At 45.2% G+C, this 14,045-nt stretch overlaps 2 protein-coding genes across 14 annotated transcripts; both read left to right on the forward strand.

Annotated features, from left to right (window-relative positions):
• The first annotated feature begins 218 nt into the window (after positions 1-218).
• On the forward strand, positions 219-5,485 carry si:ch211-140m22.7 (uncharacterized protein LOC570370 homolog). Of its 12 annotated transcripts, XM_060039886.1 has the most exons (8): positions 535-627; positions 1,177-1,282; positions 2,362-2,639; positions 2,787-2,876; positions 3,003-3,525; positions 4,544-4,607; positions 4,733-4,857; positions 5,200-5,485. In XM_060039886.1, the coding sequence occupies exons 1-8, from the start codon at positions 580-582 to the stop codon at positions 5,229-5,231; spliced, it is 1,266 nt and encodes a 421-aa protein (XP_059895869.1). In that variant the 5' UTR covers positions 535-579; the 3' UTR covers positions 5,232-5,485. The 12 variants fall into 12 exon arrangements, with proteins under 12 accessions (XP_059895860.1, XP_059895869.1, XP_059895864.1 ...); XM_060039877.1 differs by adding an exon at positions 219-463 and having other exon boundaries at positions 553-627; positions 2,362-3,525; XM_060039881.1 differs by having other exon boundaries at positions 2,362-3,002; positions 3,117-3,525.
• Positions 5,486-7,382: 1,897 nt separating this feature from the next.
• ndufv3 (NADH:ubiquinone oxidoreductase subunit V3) lies at positions 7,383-13,843 on the forward strand. Of its 2 annotated transcripts, XM_060040887.1 has the most exons (4): positions 7,383-7,470; positions 8,445-8,550; positions 9,463-11,286; positions 13,512-13,843. In XM_060040887.1, exons 1-4 carry the CDS (start codon positions 7,426-7,428, stop codon positions 13,673-13,675), a joined length of 2,139 nt encoding a protein of 712 aa, XP_059896870.1. In that variant the 5' UTR covers positions 7,383-7,425; the 3' UTR covers positions 13,676-13,843. The 2 variants fall into 2 exon arrangements, with proteins under 2 accessions (XP_059896870.1, XP_059896871.1); XM_060040888.1 differs by lacking the exon at positions 9,463-11,286 and having other exon boundaries at positions 7,405-7,470.
• The last annotated feature ends 202 nt before the right edge of the window (positions 13,844-14,045 follow it).

The following is a 14,045-nucleotide window of genomic DNA, read 5'->3' on the forward strand; positions in this document are numbered from 1 at the left end:
GCCCCCCAGAGTACAGAGTGTACACAACACGCAGAGACAGAGACAGATATCTGAACACAATGTACTGGCCTCAAATAAAGTCATTTTTAATGATCTGTTCAGTTCGGTTGAAAGCATATAGTATATGCATACGGTGAACTTGTATAAAATGGGCGAAGTATCAATGATATGCAAGTTGAGGACCTGAAAACAACCTAAGAAAGCAGCAGTGTTCTCCTCAGAAAGGGGGCGTGCTCCACACGTGTGTGTGTGTGTGAGTGTCAGTGGGTGCTGCTGCACAACACGAAAAACCCACCCTTATTCAACGTGGTGTCTCTCTTTGGGCATCAACCTATAGCCTGGACCATTGACATTGCCTCCCATGTTATATAATTGATTTAGATTTGGTTAAAAACAACAGCGTCCCCTTTCTTTTGGCGCCGTTCACAGTTGGCTGTCGGCCAGGGGATCTAGACGCACACCGGTACATTCTCATCCATCGTGTCATTTATTCAGTAGTAGTTCGTAGTAGTTTGTAGTAATATCCGGTTCTATTTTGCTTTGGTATTTAAGGACACACCTGGAGTCGTATTGGTAATCATGGCGACATCTCTGCTGAGGATGGGAAGGCTGGGTTCCTCTCTGAAGGTAATGATAAATAAAATGCATTATGTAATGAATTGATTGTAACACCGCACTCGGAATGTCTTTGCCTTGCTTTTAGCTAGAACACACCCAGATGGGGCAATACATGTAACGTAGGGCTGTGGCTGTAGCAGGCCTGTGAGTTAAATGCTCTTGGTTAAAGGCCTGCTACATGCGTGGTTTGCAGGTATACTTCCATGATATGCCCGCGACGCCCGTACGTATATGTGGTTATGCAGCTTCTAGGCGTCGATGTTCGATGTTTGCATTTTTACCCGTGTGTTATAATTGGTTTTAAGGTGAAGGGACTCAATGTTGGAAATACTGACAAAACAACATATATTGTCTTCTGCACCCATGCATGTCTCAAAACTATTTTGGGACTGGTTAGATCTATTCTGAAACCCTCCTCACATAAGCTGAGGTCTCTAATGTTACTTTCATTGAAATGTACTTTTTTGTGTCTTTTAAAATTGATATAAACACCTAGAGATGCAGATATTTTCGGTATGAATGCATATTTCTGACTGTCTGTGGACGTTGGTTTCGCAGTGTTTGAGGCCTGAGAGCTGCAGGTCTCCCAACAGAGTATCAGCAGTTGCAGCCCTCAGCACGAAATCCGGAGGAGGCAAGAAGCCGATTAAAAAAGTCAACCAAGGTAGCATCTCCTGAACATTTGTATGTCGTTTAGTGTCAGGCAGTGATTGAGGTACAAGCATGACTGATCTCATTTGTTCTCTTCCACTAAAAGAAACACAAGCATTCCTCATGCAAGGCTTTGGCATAGTTCCCCATTATGACCTTCAACTGGTCTCTACCAGTTGCTTCCAAATTTGACCCCTAAGCCCCTTTCATTACACGTTTGCACCAAAGTATTCAATACTGAAGCTTTAAACTCACTAAATATTATGGCAATAGCTATTAAACCCAGTTTGATGAAACATGCTTGTAGGTTTCTACTGGTGATAGGCATACATGGGTTGTTTGGATTATGCTTTATTTTTGAATTATGTGCAGTACATGACTTTGAGAACAAGATATAAATGAGAGGTTAAGGAGGAACAGCATAACGATCTGGACTAGATGTAATCCCAAATCTGGTAATTCTACCTTTCTTTTGATGCATGGTCTATATCAGGTGGGTTCATTTGTAATGGGGGCATTTTACAAGCTCTATGGTAATACTTTCATATGAAACACTTGGAAAGCCGATAAGCCTATTGCAGAATAAAATTTAATTTACTAGGGGAAATGCATGGAAGGGGGAGAACCAAAATCAGGATACTAAATGGAAAACTTATTTTCTTCCGTTCAATGCTTGTACCTCAGTCTGTCTCATATTGTGTTTGACCTTTTACCCTTTTCCACAGCATTCTCCTGTGATCCGTTTACTGCTTCACACTTTTCCTAATGGTCTTTAAAGGCTTTTTTTCTATCCTTAATAAAAACGGGACGGAATTTAGACGGCTATGTAGAAATCATTAACTGATTTTCTCCCTTTTTATAGTTATTTTGTGTTCATCTAAGTGGAGTACAGAAATCTTCGATTCTTATTCTACTCTGCAATTCCTCTACTATTCATTTCATTTCTGTAGTTGGTTTGTCATTGTAAATGGTTTGTGTTGGATGAATCTAATTGTAAAAATGTGATTGTTAACGAATAATAGGGGATTATGCCTAACAATTCATTTAAAGCCAAATTAACTCTTCACCTGCTTGTATTCTCCTTCATCCTAGACAAAAAGCCTGGTAAAACATACTTCGATATAGAGAAACTAGTCCAGCATAAGACCTTTGTGGAGATGCCCAAGAAGGACCCCGCCCTCATGGTGGCCGTAGCAGAAGCTGCAGCTGCATCTAAGCCTGCTGCAGAGCCTCTCGCCGCCGCGGTTACAGCTGAACCTGCAGCCAACATTCCTGTTGTGGAGGCACCTGTCGCTGAGGCTATGACCCCTGTGGTTGAAGCTGCAGCCCCCGTGGTTGAGGCTGTTGAGGCTGCGGCCCCTGTTGTTGAGGCTGCGGCCCCCGTGGTTGAGGCTGTTGAGGCTGCGGCCCCTGTTGTTGAGGCTGCGGCCCCTGTTGTGGAGGCTGTGGTTGAGGCTGCGGCCCCTGTTGTGGAGGCTGTGGTTGAGGCTGCGGCTCCTGTTGTGGAGGCTTTTGAGGCTGCGGCCCCTGTCATTGAAGCTGTGGCCGAAGCTGCGGCCCCTGTTGTTGAAGCTGTTGCTGAGGCCGTGGCTCCTGTTGCTGAGGCTGTGGCTCCTGCCGTTGAGGCTGCGGTCCCTGTAGCTGAGGCTATGGTAGAGGCCGTGGCTCCTGCCGTTGAGGCTGCGGTCCCTGTCATTGAAGCTGTGACAGAAGCTGTGGCCCCTGTTGTAGAGGCTGTTGAGGATGCGGCCCCTGTTGTGGAGGCTGTGGCTCCTGCCATTGAGGCTGTGGCTCCTGCCATTGAGGCTGCGGACCCTGTCATTGAAGCTGTAGCCCCTGTTGCTGAGGCTGTTGAGGCTGCGGCCCCTGTTGTTGAGGCTGTGGCAGAAGCTGCAGCCCCTGTTGTTGAGGCTGTGGCCCCCATCATTGAAGAAGCCCCTCCTGTAGCAGCTCCCCATGTTGTGGAGGCTGACCCTGAGGCCGTTATGGAGGCTGCTCCAGCAGTTGAAGTTGCCCCTGTTATTGAGGCTGCCCCAGAACCAGTTGCTGAAAGTTCTATTGAAGCCCCACTGGCTGAAGCTCCTATCGAGGCTGCCCCCGCTGTGGAAGCTGAAACCCCAGTAGAGGAGAGCCCAGAGGCTGTGGTGGCAGCGGCTCCAGTTGAGGAGCTGGTGGATCCTGCGCCAGTCTTGGCTGAAGCAGCAGGGGAAGAACTCCAGGCCCCGGATGAGCCTGAACCTGTTGAATCCCCTGAGGGTACACACTGATGCACCACCGCCTCCTCCACCATTAGATATGCTCCTTCTCTTTCCCATCTGGATTGGGCTGTATTTGCATTGAGTAAATGATATTGTGTATAGGTTAAGGATAAACTGTAAATATACTCTGATACAAACCACATTTGTATCACTCTTTCCCTCTTTGCCTCTCATGTCACCATCCCTGATTGGTGGTCACTGTACTGCCATCTCCTTGTAACCAGCCATTGCATGTCTTTGCATTCACCTGCATCGCTGTTTGACTAACATATACGGCATTGGACTCATTGTTAGTGCCACCCTCTTGACTTCTGCAGTCTTGAGGTTAACATAGTAACTTCATGTTCAAAAAGTAATATTCCCTTTCCTTTTTTTGTAATTTAAAACAATCCTGTCTTTTCCTCGTGTTTCACTGTTGAGGGAATCACCGTCTTTCCTTTCCCACTTGAATAATTCACGCAACTTCTCTGTACACCTTCCCACACACTTGTAATGTTTTTTATGGTTGTTGCATGGTAAAGTAATATTATCCATCCTTCCCAAACTTTTTCCATTGGTTTGTGTTTTGGATACTGTAACTGTAACCTCTCCTAACTGTTTTCTTCCTGATTGAATCGCACTGTTTGGGTTTACGGGTTGCCAGAGAGGATTGACTAGCACACTTCTTCTTTTGTCAAAAGTAGATCTGAAGCTGCAGCTGCATCTGCCTATGAGATGACATGAGTAACCTTCCGGTCTTGCAGTAATAACAAGTCTGGTTTTGCGAGTTTAGTATGACCTTTCACCGCAAACCTCTAACCCGTCAACCCTTTTTTATTTATTGCCACCACCTTTGTCTTTTCCTATTTAACCCTGTGCAAACTCTGCCCACTATCCCAGGTTCTGGTGTCCTGCATGAGGTTCTATGGATTTAAAATGTTTATCCTAGCCAAATTGGACTGATCCTACCATCAGTTCCTTCCAACCAAGAGTTGGCATTCTTTACCTTTCAATAATTGTTGCATTTTCTCCTTCAGCACAACTAGATCCCATTCAGAAGCTCTTCGTGGATTCCATAAGGGCGTACAACGCAAGCAGCCAGTAAGTCGATTGCATCGGAGGTACAAACACTTGTATCCAGTCTGTCCCGCCTCCCACTCATAAGTAGCTGGTGTACTGCACTAGCATGTGTAAGCTGACACTGACCCCTTGAACTTTGACCCCAGGGCTAGCGGCGGGTTGGTGGATGCGGGGGCAGAGTATCAGAAGGCCCTGGCTGAGGAGATGACCAAACTGCAGAGACTCTACGGTGGCGGGGACCTCGAATCCTTCCCTGAGTTCAAGTTTCACGGTGAGTCGACCACACCAAGGGTTCCCCAGCCGTGTTGTCATAGTAGGGTTTAATATTATAATTGAAAGCGTGAGATGGTGGGTGGGATATTCCATTAATTGTTGTTTGATCCTTGTTGTTTTCCAGTCTTTTTTTTTATTTTGCTTTTTTTGCATAATCTCTGAGCTCTATTTGGTTTTAATGTCATGGAAGTATTCTGAGGGAGTGATTGGAGATGATTTCAAAGTATTATCATGGAATATGATCTTGACATGCATGATTTGAAGCAGATTCATTTAAGAAAAATAAAATTGTAGATTAATTTCTATAATCTATTCCTTCTACTCCCTATTTATGTTTCAGAACCCAAGTTGAGTGAAGTTTCCTCCAAATGAAGACCTGCACTTTTTTATGACATGTTTTTCCCTCTCAGTCTCTCCTGTGCTTTCACTTAAGCAGTGTTAAAATAAAATATCCTGTCTGCTATTTTTCTATGTGTGAATGTAGATGGAGCCCTTAGATATTCCAATGGAATTTAACCCTTTTGTGTTGGTGTTTCTCTGGAAGAACTGTAGAACTGTGAAAATCTGCTTCTGCGTAGCAGATAAGGAAAAGAAAACAAATAAACTCCAATTCATGTTTGTTTTTATGGCTGATGGTCTCTTTTATTGTTTCTGATACGCACCATGACATTGAAAATTATTCTTTCCATAGCTTACAGATGGATTACATTTTTTCAGAAATACATGTTAACCTTTCTCAAGGGCATTGCAACCATGTTCAGTCCAGCCAGATGGAGTTCCTGTTGTGAATTCAGGTAAATTCTTCATTAGATCAGCCCTGAAAAGCCCATGGGTCAGTTTTGGGACAAGACATTATTGATCAGTAATGAAACCTGCGTTCCATTTATTTTACCAGATGGTACATTAACATGTACAAACACGACTTTTGAAACCAAACCATTATTTGCACATTCATTCCTTGTATTTTGATGAACAGCTCTAAGTATATAACTGTTTATGTTTGTCCTTGTATAGCCTTCTGTATACAATGTTTATTCATTACAATAAAACCTAAATGAAGGTGCAGCTAGAATTGGAGTGAATTAGAATATTGTGGAAAAATAAATTAATTCAATTTTAACCGAATTGAAACTCAGATTCATTATACCGAAAGGGAAATACTTCAAGCCTTTATTTGTATTAATCTTAAATATGGCTTACAGCTCATATCCCCCAAATGCAGTATCTTAAATATATCACATTACACCAGTAAAAAGATTTTTATCCGGAAATGTCTTGTATATGTAATCAGCAATTGGTTGGTACACCTTTTGCATGAATTACTGCATCAATGCAGAGTGGCATGGAGTCGATCAGCCTTCGGCCCTGCTGAGGTGTTATGGAAGCCCAGGTGACTTCGATAGCGGCCTTAAGCGCGTCTGCATTATTGCGTCTCGTGTTTCTCATCTTCCTCTTGACAATACCCCATACATTTTCTATGGGGTTCAGGTCAGGCGATTTTTCTGGCCAATCAAGCAGAGCTATGGTCATTAAACCAGCTATTGGTACTTTTGGCAGTGTGGGCAAGTGCGAAGTCCTGTTGGAAAAGGAAATCAGCATCTCCATAGAGCTGTTCAGAGAAGTAGGCATGAAATTCTCTCAAATCTCCTGGTAGACGGCTGCGCTTAATTTGTACTTGCCTCTCCCTTCTTCCTCCAGAATCTTGTATACAACATACTCAACGCCAGACGCTTTTGACGTTGGCTCTGGTCCAGGAGTGGCTTGACTCAAGGAATGCAACAGTTGTCGTAGGCCATGTCCTGGATATGTCTGTGCGTGGTGGCTCTTGATGCTCTGACTGATGCCTCAGTCCACTCCTTGTGATGCTCCCACTATTTTTAATGGCCTTTGCTTGACAACCCTCTCAGGGCAGCGGTTATTCCTGTTGCTTGTGCACTTTTTTCCACCGCACTTTCTCCTTCAACTCAACTTTCTGTGAGTGGGCTTGGATGCAGCACTCTGTGAACAGCCAGCTTCTTTAGCAATGACATTTTGAGGCTTAGCCCCCTTGTGGAGGGTGTAAATGGCTATCTTCTGCAAAACGGTCAAGTCAGCTGACTTCACCATTATTATGAAGCCTACTGAACAGGACTGACAGACCATTAAGAGGCTCAGGAAACCTTTGCAGGTATTCTGATAGATTAGAATTTGACACCTTGAGTCTACAATATTCAAATTGTCTGATATACAGAATTCTGGGTTTTCATAAACTGTAAACCATAACAATCGAGATTAATACAAATAAAGGATTACAATATTTCACTTTGGGTGCAAACAAAATCTATATTACATAATTTATTGTGTGTGTGTGTGTGTGTGTGTGTGTGTGTGTGTGTGTGTGTGTGTGTGTGTGTATATAGCTAGCTATATTGTTATTATGTAAATGGTTTACGTCATTATGACCACAAAAATAGATATACTTTTTACTCTTTATATATATTTATTTATATATATATGTAATATTATTTATATATTTGTGTTTTACTAATCCCGGTTTCTACCCGGAACATAATATTGGTAACACAAAATGGCGACCTCCTTGCTGCGGATAGGACGACTTGGGTCTCTCAAGGTAATAATACTAAAATGTAACCATAACACGTTTTTATGATGTCGTGTTGTCGTTCATCAAAAGGAAAATCAACAATTTAACAGGTGATACTACACACACGGTATATATCTCCGCCCACTGTACCGTCCTGGATATTGTCTGACCCCGGTCGGACTGCTGAAGTTCAGGGATGGTACCGTAGTACAGATTACTATAGGAGGGGACACATTGGAATGTTAAAAACGTTTCTGTTTTCTGTAGTCAAAGTCAACATTGTAACACAAAACAGTGCGGTTGCGGATTTTTTTGGACATAATTTAGGAAGCAAGTGTCACTGTCGTGTTGTAATTCGGTGCCCTCCATTGCCATACACATGTCAAAGAGGTGAATCAGCTCCTGACTCACACCATCTTAAGGTAGGGCCTTTACGCTCCAAACCAGCTTAAGGTAGGGCCTTGACCTCATTCCTTTAAATGAACAGGCGTAGTAAATTCTATTCAACATGGTCAATAAAATGTCTTACACTTAATATGCCCCTCTTTGAATGGCACAGTTGTTGTCCCTTATGGAATGACTTTTGAGGTGCACTATATATTTGTTGACCTAACCCAATCAACAATAGTATACGTTATTCCTATGTATCTCTATCATACCTAATCCAAGTACTAGGCTTGCACTACCATTGGGTTATCATCGTTCTCTTGTATTGGGTTCAAGGACCAAGCCAAACTGATTTAAGGAATTTTTTTGCTCTCACCATAATTCCTTCGAAGTAGATTGTTGCCTCCTGGTGAGAGGCAACCAAATCACAACCTACTAAGTGTATCTCAGTTTGTGAATGATGTCACTGCTTCAAATAATAAAGCCTATTCATAACTTTCAAAGTCTCCATTGTACGATTTAGTAGCATGTTGACCACAGTTTGAGAGTTCTTGACCTCCAGCTCTCCTGAATCTTCATCCTGTTGTTTGTGTTTGTGGTCCTCTTGTTTGCAGGCCTTGCAGCTGGAGAGCTGGGGTGGTGTGCTGCGCTGGCCAGCGGCGGCTCTCTGCACACAGGGAGGGGAGCCCCCAGCTAACCCGGGAAAAGCTCAGAGCAAGAGTAAGGCCTTTTTCACTCCTCCACTCTTATCCTCTTCTTACCCCTCTATACATTTTGTTTGTTTATTGTCATTTAAATAATGTTTAATGACAAAGATGATGTGGTTATCTTTCATAATGTTATTGTAACATTTATTACCCACTTCCATCTGCATCCATTGTCAAGTTCATAGTAAATAAAGTTAATGGGTATAACTTCATTTATTCACTTGTTAAAGTGGCAATCTCAAAGATCTCCCAACAATTTGAATTTAAATAAATGTCAGTTAAGTCACAATTGCCAAATTAGGTTTCACAATCGTAAAAGCAGAATGATGAAAGCCCTTGCAGTATTAGCAATGTTACGAACTGGGTGTTGGTGGTGACATTACTGCCATTCATTCAAATAACAAGGGGCATGCAGTGGTGGTACCAGAGAGGGTTTGGAAGAGCTAGTCTAACAGAGTGTGTGTGTGTGTGTGTGTGTGTTGCGGCGCACTGTTTATTTTTCTTAAGTTAAGTGCCACCAAAAAGAACGGATATAAGATCTTGAGATTTCCACTTTAGTTTTTCCATACTTCAGCTCCTGATAAGATGTCTATTGTCTTTGTTGAATCAATCCTGTAAAGCATAATCAAAATAACCAGACAACTTATTAACCAAAGTTACTTTCAATTGTTCAACCTGGGTTTATTGTAAGAGTTCTTAAGTGTGCCTAAGATACTTTGACAACCATATATTTCCTTCTTTGATTCTATCGATATTCTGCCCTAAAATATTATTGTGTACACTTGCTTGGATCTAAACAAGGGGGACCAGAAACCTATTCCAGAATGGCGACATGAGAGCTTCTTTCTCTTAGATGTGATTCCAGTCGAGCATTTGACCCAATTCCATGTGGCTTTTTAACTGTTTTAACCGTTCTCCTCTGCAGTAGAGGCTCCGGATGACAGAGCAACCTTGCTAGCCTACAAGACTGCTGTCGCCTTTCCCGTTAGGCTTGCACCCGCTGGGTTTCCCCCAGCTCATCTTCTAGGTGAACCCCTTCCTGAGGCCATCCCTGTTGGTCAGACAGCTGTGGCCGCCGCAGCCGTGGAAGCTAGTCCAGCGGGCCATGTCGAAACGATTACCCAAACCCTGCCTCCTGTCACTGAGGCTGCTCCTCCTGTTTACACTGAGCCAGTCCTGCAGGCCGCTGTGGAAACCCCTCCCTCTCTACCTGAGGCGGCGGTTACCGAAACTCCCGTTGTTGCCAAAACTACAGATGACGTGGCTCCAGCAGCTGACCCTAACCCTAACCCCGATGAGAGAGCATCCTTGCTAGCCTACAAGTCCGCAGTCGCCTTCCCCGTTAGGCTTGCATCCCCCGGGTTTCCCCCAGCTCATCTTCTAGGTGAACCCCAACCTGAGGTCATCCCTGTTGGTCAGACAGCTGTGGCCGCCGCAGCTGCTGCCACGCTCGCCCCTCCTGCAACCACAGCTATTGAAGCACCACTTGCCAAAGAGCTCCTTGAGGAAGCTAGTCCAGCGGGCCATGTCGACCCGATTACCGTCGCTGAGGCCGCTCCTCATGTTATCCCTGACCCAGCCCCGGAGGTCGCTGTTGAAACCCAACCCACCCTAACTGAGGCGGCAGTTACCGAAACTCCCGTTGTTGCCAAAACTACAGATGACGTGACTCCAGCAGCTGCCACCTCCTCTCGGCCCAAAGAGCCATCGGCAGACGGATCGTCCTCTTCCTCTTCATCCAGCAGCGACTCTGACTCCGACTCCGACTCTGATTCTGAAGACTCCGAAGAGGGAGTCAAGACGAAGACGAAGGAGTCCTCTGCCACAGCGCCCTCTGCTGGAGAGGTCGGCGTGAGCCAAGACGCCGTCGCTCCCGGGGACAACATGAAGACCGGAGATATCAAGCCGGAGACGGCTGCGTTCGAAACCATTCCGGTGGACAGCCCTCCTACCTCAGCTACCCAGGCCACAGAAGAAGCTGAGGTTTCCGTAGATACGGATGCTGCAGCGGTCTCCAGTGAGGCGTCCGAGGAGTTGGTGGACTCCGCTCCACAGATCTCCTCTGCGGCTGAAGAATCAATCGCAGACGCGGCTCCCCGGGTCCAAGAACACGCCGCCGAGCTAGCATCTGACCCCCAACCAACACCAGACAAACCCATCGAAACCTCTCCTCCCCCTTCTTCTTCCTCTTCTCTGGAAACCCCATCGGAAGGACCAGCGGTTCTTGAGGCTGCAGCCGAAGCTCACGTAGAACCGGAACCCTGGGCCCCGTTAGAAGCAGCAGAAGCCCTACCTGAAGCTCCACTGGTTGAAGCGGTGGCTGAAACTCCTCTTGAAGCTGAACATGTGGCAGAAGAAAGCCCTGAGTCCGTGTCTGTGGCCCCAGCCGAGGTGGCATCTGAGGCTGTGGTTAAAGCAGAGGCCCCTGTAGAGGGCGCTGAGGAGCTGATGGATACAGCTCCAGTCTTGACTGAAGCTGCAGGGGAGGAACTCCAAGCTGTGGAAGTTACACATGCAGAAGAAGCTCCATCCGCTGTGGAAGCTGCAGCCCCAGCAGCAGAAGAGAGCCCAAAGTCTGTATCTGAAGTGGCCCCAGCCGAGCTGGCCCCTGAGGCTGCAGTTGAGGCAGCGGCCCCTGTAGGGGGCTCTGATGAGCTGGTGGATCCTGCCCCAGTCTTGACTGAAGCTGCAGGGGAGGAACTCCAAGCAGAGAGCCCAGCTGAGCCTGAGGCTGTTGAAGCGTCTGAGGGTATACACCGCACCACCACCTCCACCCTAAACCCTACTCCCTCTCCCGCTCCACTGTGGATCTTAAAACACCCCACACCTCACCATCCTATACAGATATACAACGTCAAAGTGTTCATGAAGGTGGCATCGATATCCCCACAAAGCATGGGTCAAGTAGTTGTGTCTCGGTGCTGTCCCTGAAATTTAGTTTTAGCAATTTAGAAATGTTAGTTTAAAATACCTCCCTCACATAGATGCTTCTGCATTAATAGCCTTTCTTTCTCAATAGCTCTTTCATGTTCACCCCATTGTTTCCTTTGCCATTCATCCCAAAGAGGTAGTCTCAGTGAAGCCCTAGGCCTCTCTAACATGCTGGCTTTCCGCTTGTCTATTTCCAGTCGATCGCTACACTAGTCATTAACTGAAAAGAAATCCAAACATGAGATATAAGCTAAAGTGCTCGGGACAGGGTCACGTTGCATTCATCTTCTACATGATTCTGTTGCCACCTAAATGACTCCATGACATTCATTTTCACTGACAATAGTTTAGGATTGATTCTGTGGCTTGCATGAACCCAGGAACTGATATGATCATTATACTGCCTTGGTTACCCCCTCTACATGCACATCATATACAATTTGAGGTTTCTGCAGACGTCCGCAGAGCCTGTGCGTCCTCTCATGCTTGCAGATAGTAACTACTAATCTTAACAATATTTACCATCCTCCTTCTGTTGATTTTGGATCTAAACTCTTTTCTGAATATCCTAAAAGGCAGCTGCACTACCAGAGGACTTTGGAAACATTTCTCTTGTGTTGTATAATTTATTTTTTGTATATTTTGGTTGCGTTGTTCATCACCTCTTTTGCCCATCTTCTACGGTGTTTTGGACTACTATGATTTACTAGTTATATTTCATCGGGTACTGTTGACATTTTATCCCCATGGTCAGGTGGTGCCGGCTAATGCTATCGCTAATGCTAATGCTACAGTGCACAAACTCCACAGTTTGGATACAGTTAGAGGAGTGTCTAAACATTTCTCTGCTGTAATGGTTAACCTGAGGTGTGCCAGCTAATGCTAATGCTATGGCTAATGCTACAATGCTCAGGGTTCCAGTTACAGAGGAGGATGCGGTCCTCCACACCAGCAGGTTTTAAATGAAGTCACCTGGGAGACATTTGGGATCAGGGGAGGTCTTCCTGGAAGCAATGGATAAAGTGAACCAGATGTTGCAAACCTTATGGCATATTATTATATATTTCTTCATTTTAAATATCTTTATTTTATTGTGTTCCTAAGATATATTATTGTGCGTGCGAAAGGTATTTGCAATTCTTAGTTTTATCATATATATATTAACCAGCACATCTTGTTAGCTTGGTCGACTGCTTCCTGGTATACACCCTCCCCTTCCAGGGATACACCCTCCCCTTACACACCTCTGGCTGCAGTTTATTTCTTTCCTTAACACCCAGGGGTGTTGTGCGCCCTTCTCCTTGGTCAAACTCCTACTCCTCCACATTGGTGTTAGATATGTCAGTTAATGAACACCATAAATGCATGTCTTCTAAAACATCCTGCCGTTTCAACTCTTTTAATCCCCAAAAAAGGGTGCGTCTATTAATGTCGTGTGTGCGCTGGTTGTGAGTAGATTCCCATGGATAACTGTCTCAGTGTATCACCGCATGTCTGCATCGTGGGCTCTGATTCTGACTCTGCAACCAAGTGTATCTTATGCTTTCCTTCCCCCCCCCCCCCCCCCCAACACACAAATTCAGCCCCTTAGGCCTTTCACGCCTGCCTGGCTCCGGTCTCTACCAGGGGGGTGGAGGGGACGGGAGGTGTGCCTGTGATCGTAGGAAGTACCCCGGCCGTAAAATACCTTTGTTGACACGTGTGACTATTTAAATGTATTGGCCTTCAAAGACCTTATCACGTGTTGACAAATTGATACAAAGCTTGTGAAGGTTTGTGTTCTACTGAGAAGCCAGTATTCTGGTGCCGAACAACCCCCTCCACAAGGGAGAGAGGTCCCTTTTTCAGGTTGAAATACAAGTAAAGATGGGGTCTTGTCAGTTTTTTGGTTATCTGCTCTTCTGGGGACTTTTGATGTTCAGCTCTTAAAATGGGGAGAGGTCTGTGCGACGCCTTGGGGTTCCAGACTGAAGATTTCCTCATCTTATTTAGTCTTTTTTATGTACCTAACATCCCGTCCCCTTCCCTCTCTATTCTCCACAGAGGCAGCAGCAGCCCCGGAGCCTGAGGAGCCGTTTGACAACAGCACGTACAAGAACTGCCAGCACCACAACTACAACACGTTCACGTTCGTCGACCTGGATCTGGAGATGGCCAAACACCGCCTGCCCCAGCCGTCCTCCGGCCGACCATCTCCCCTGCACTAAAGCAGGCGGCGGTGATATCCGAAGAGTCCTGACAGTCTATCTCGGAAATACCCCCTCCCTGAATACGTTTTGTTAATGATGGCGATGTGCTTGCCCTTTGTATCTATGGTGCACTTAATTCTGTTGTGAAAAGAAATGTGATGATATATTAAAGTTCACCTATTTGAATCGAAGTCTCATTCTTTGTGAATCCTCGGTTCTATTGTGCAAAGAGAGGCAGCAACTCATAAGAAATCTGCGATGATCAAACGCCTTTTTATGGTGTATTTGTACCTCAGGGGGGTCATTTAAATAGCGCTGAGTGTGCAAGTGGTTTATCTGCCTTCTATTTTAATGATTTCGCTTTTGACTCGTAGCCCGCCTGTGCGGA

Source organism: Gadus macrocephalus, chromosome 20 (assembly GCF_031168955.1).
Source record: "Gadus macrocephalus chromosome 20, ASM3116895v1".
Classification (NCBI taxonomy): domain Eukaryota; kingdom Metazoa; phylum Chordata; class Actinopteri; order Gadiformes; family Gadidae; genus Gadus; species Gadus macrocephalus.

What these genes read in the sequence shown, in the direction of transcription:
- si:ch211-140m22.7 (XM_060039877.1), top strand. Translation starts at nt 580, where the DNA reads ATGGCGACATCTCTGCTGAGGATGGGAAGGCTGGGTTCCTCTCTGAAG. An exon ending in GGCTGGGTTCCTCTCTGAAG is followed by an intron (nt 628 to 1,176) that starts GTAATGATAAAT and finishes TTGGTTTCGCAG; the next exon opens with TGTTTGAGGCCTGAGAGCTG. An exon ending in GATTAAAAAAGTCAACCAAG is followed by an intron (nt 1,283 to 2,361) that starts GTAGCATCTCCT and finishes CCTTCATCCTAG; the next exon opens with ACAAAAAGCCTGGTAAAACA.
- ndufv3 (XM_060040887.1), top strand. Translation starts at nt 7,426, where the DNA reads ATGGCGACCTCCTTGCTGCGGATAGGACGACTTGGGTCTCTCAAG. An exon ending in GACGACTTGGGTCTCTCAAG is followed by an intron (nt 7,471 to 8,444) that starts GTAATAATACTA and finishes TCTTGTTTGCAG; the next exon opens with GCCTTGCAGCTGGAGAGCTG. An exon ending in GGCTGTTGAAGCGTCTGAGG is followed by an intron (nt 11,287 to 13,511) that starts GTATACACCGCA and finishes TATTCTCCACAG; the next exon opens with AGGCAGCAGCAGCCCCGGAG.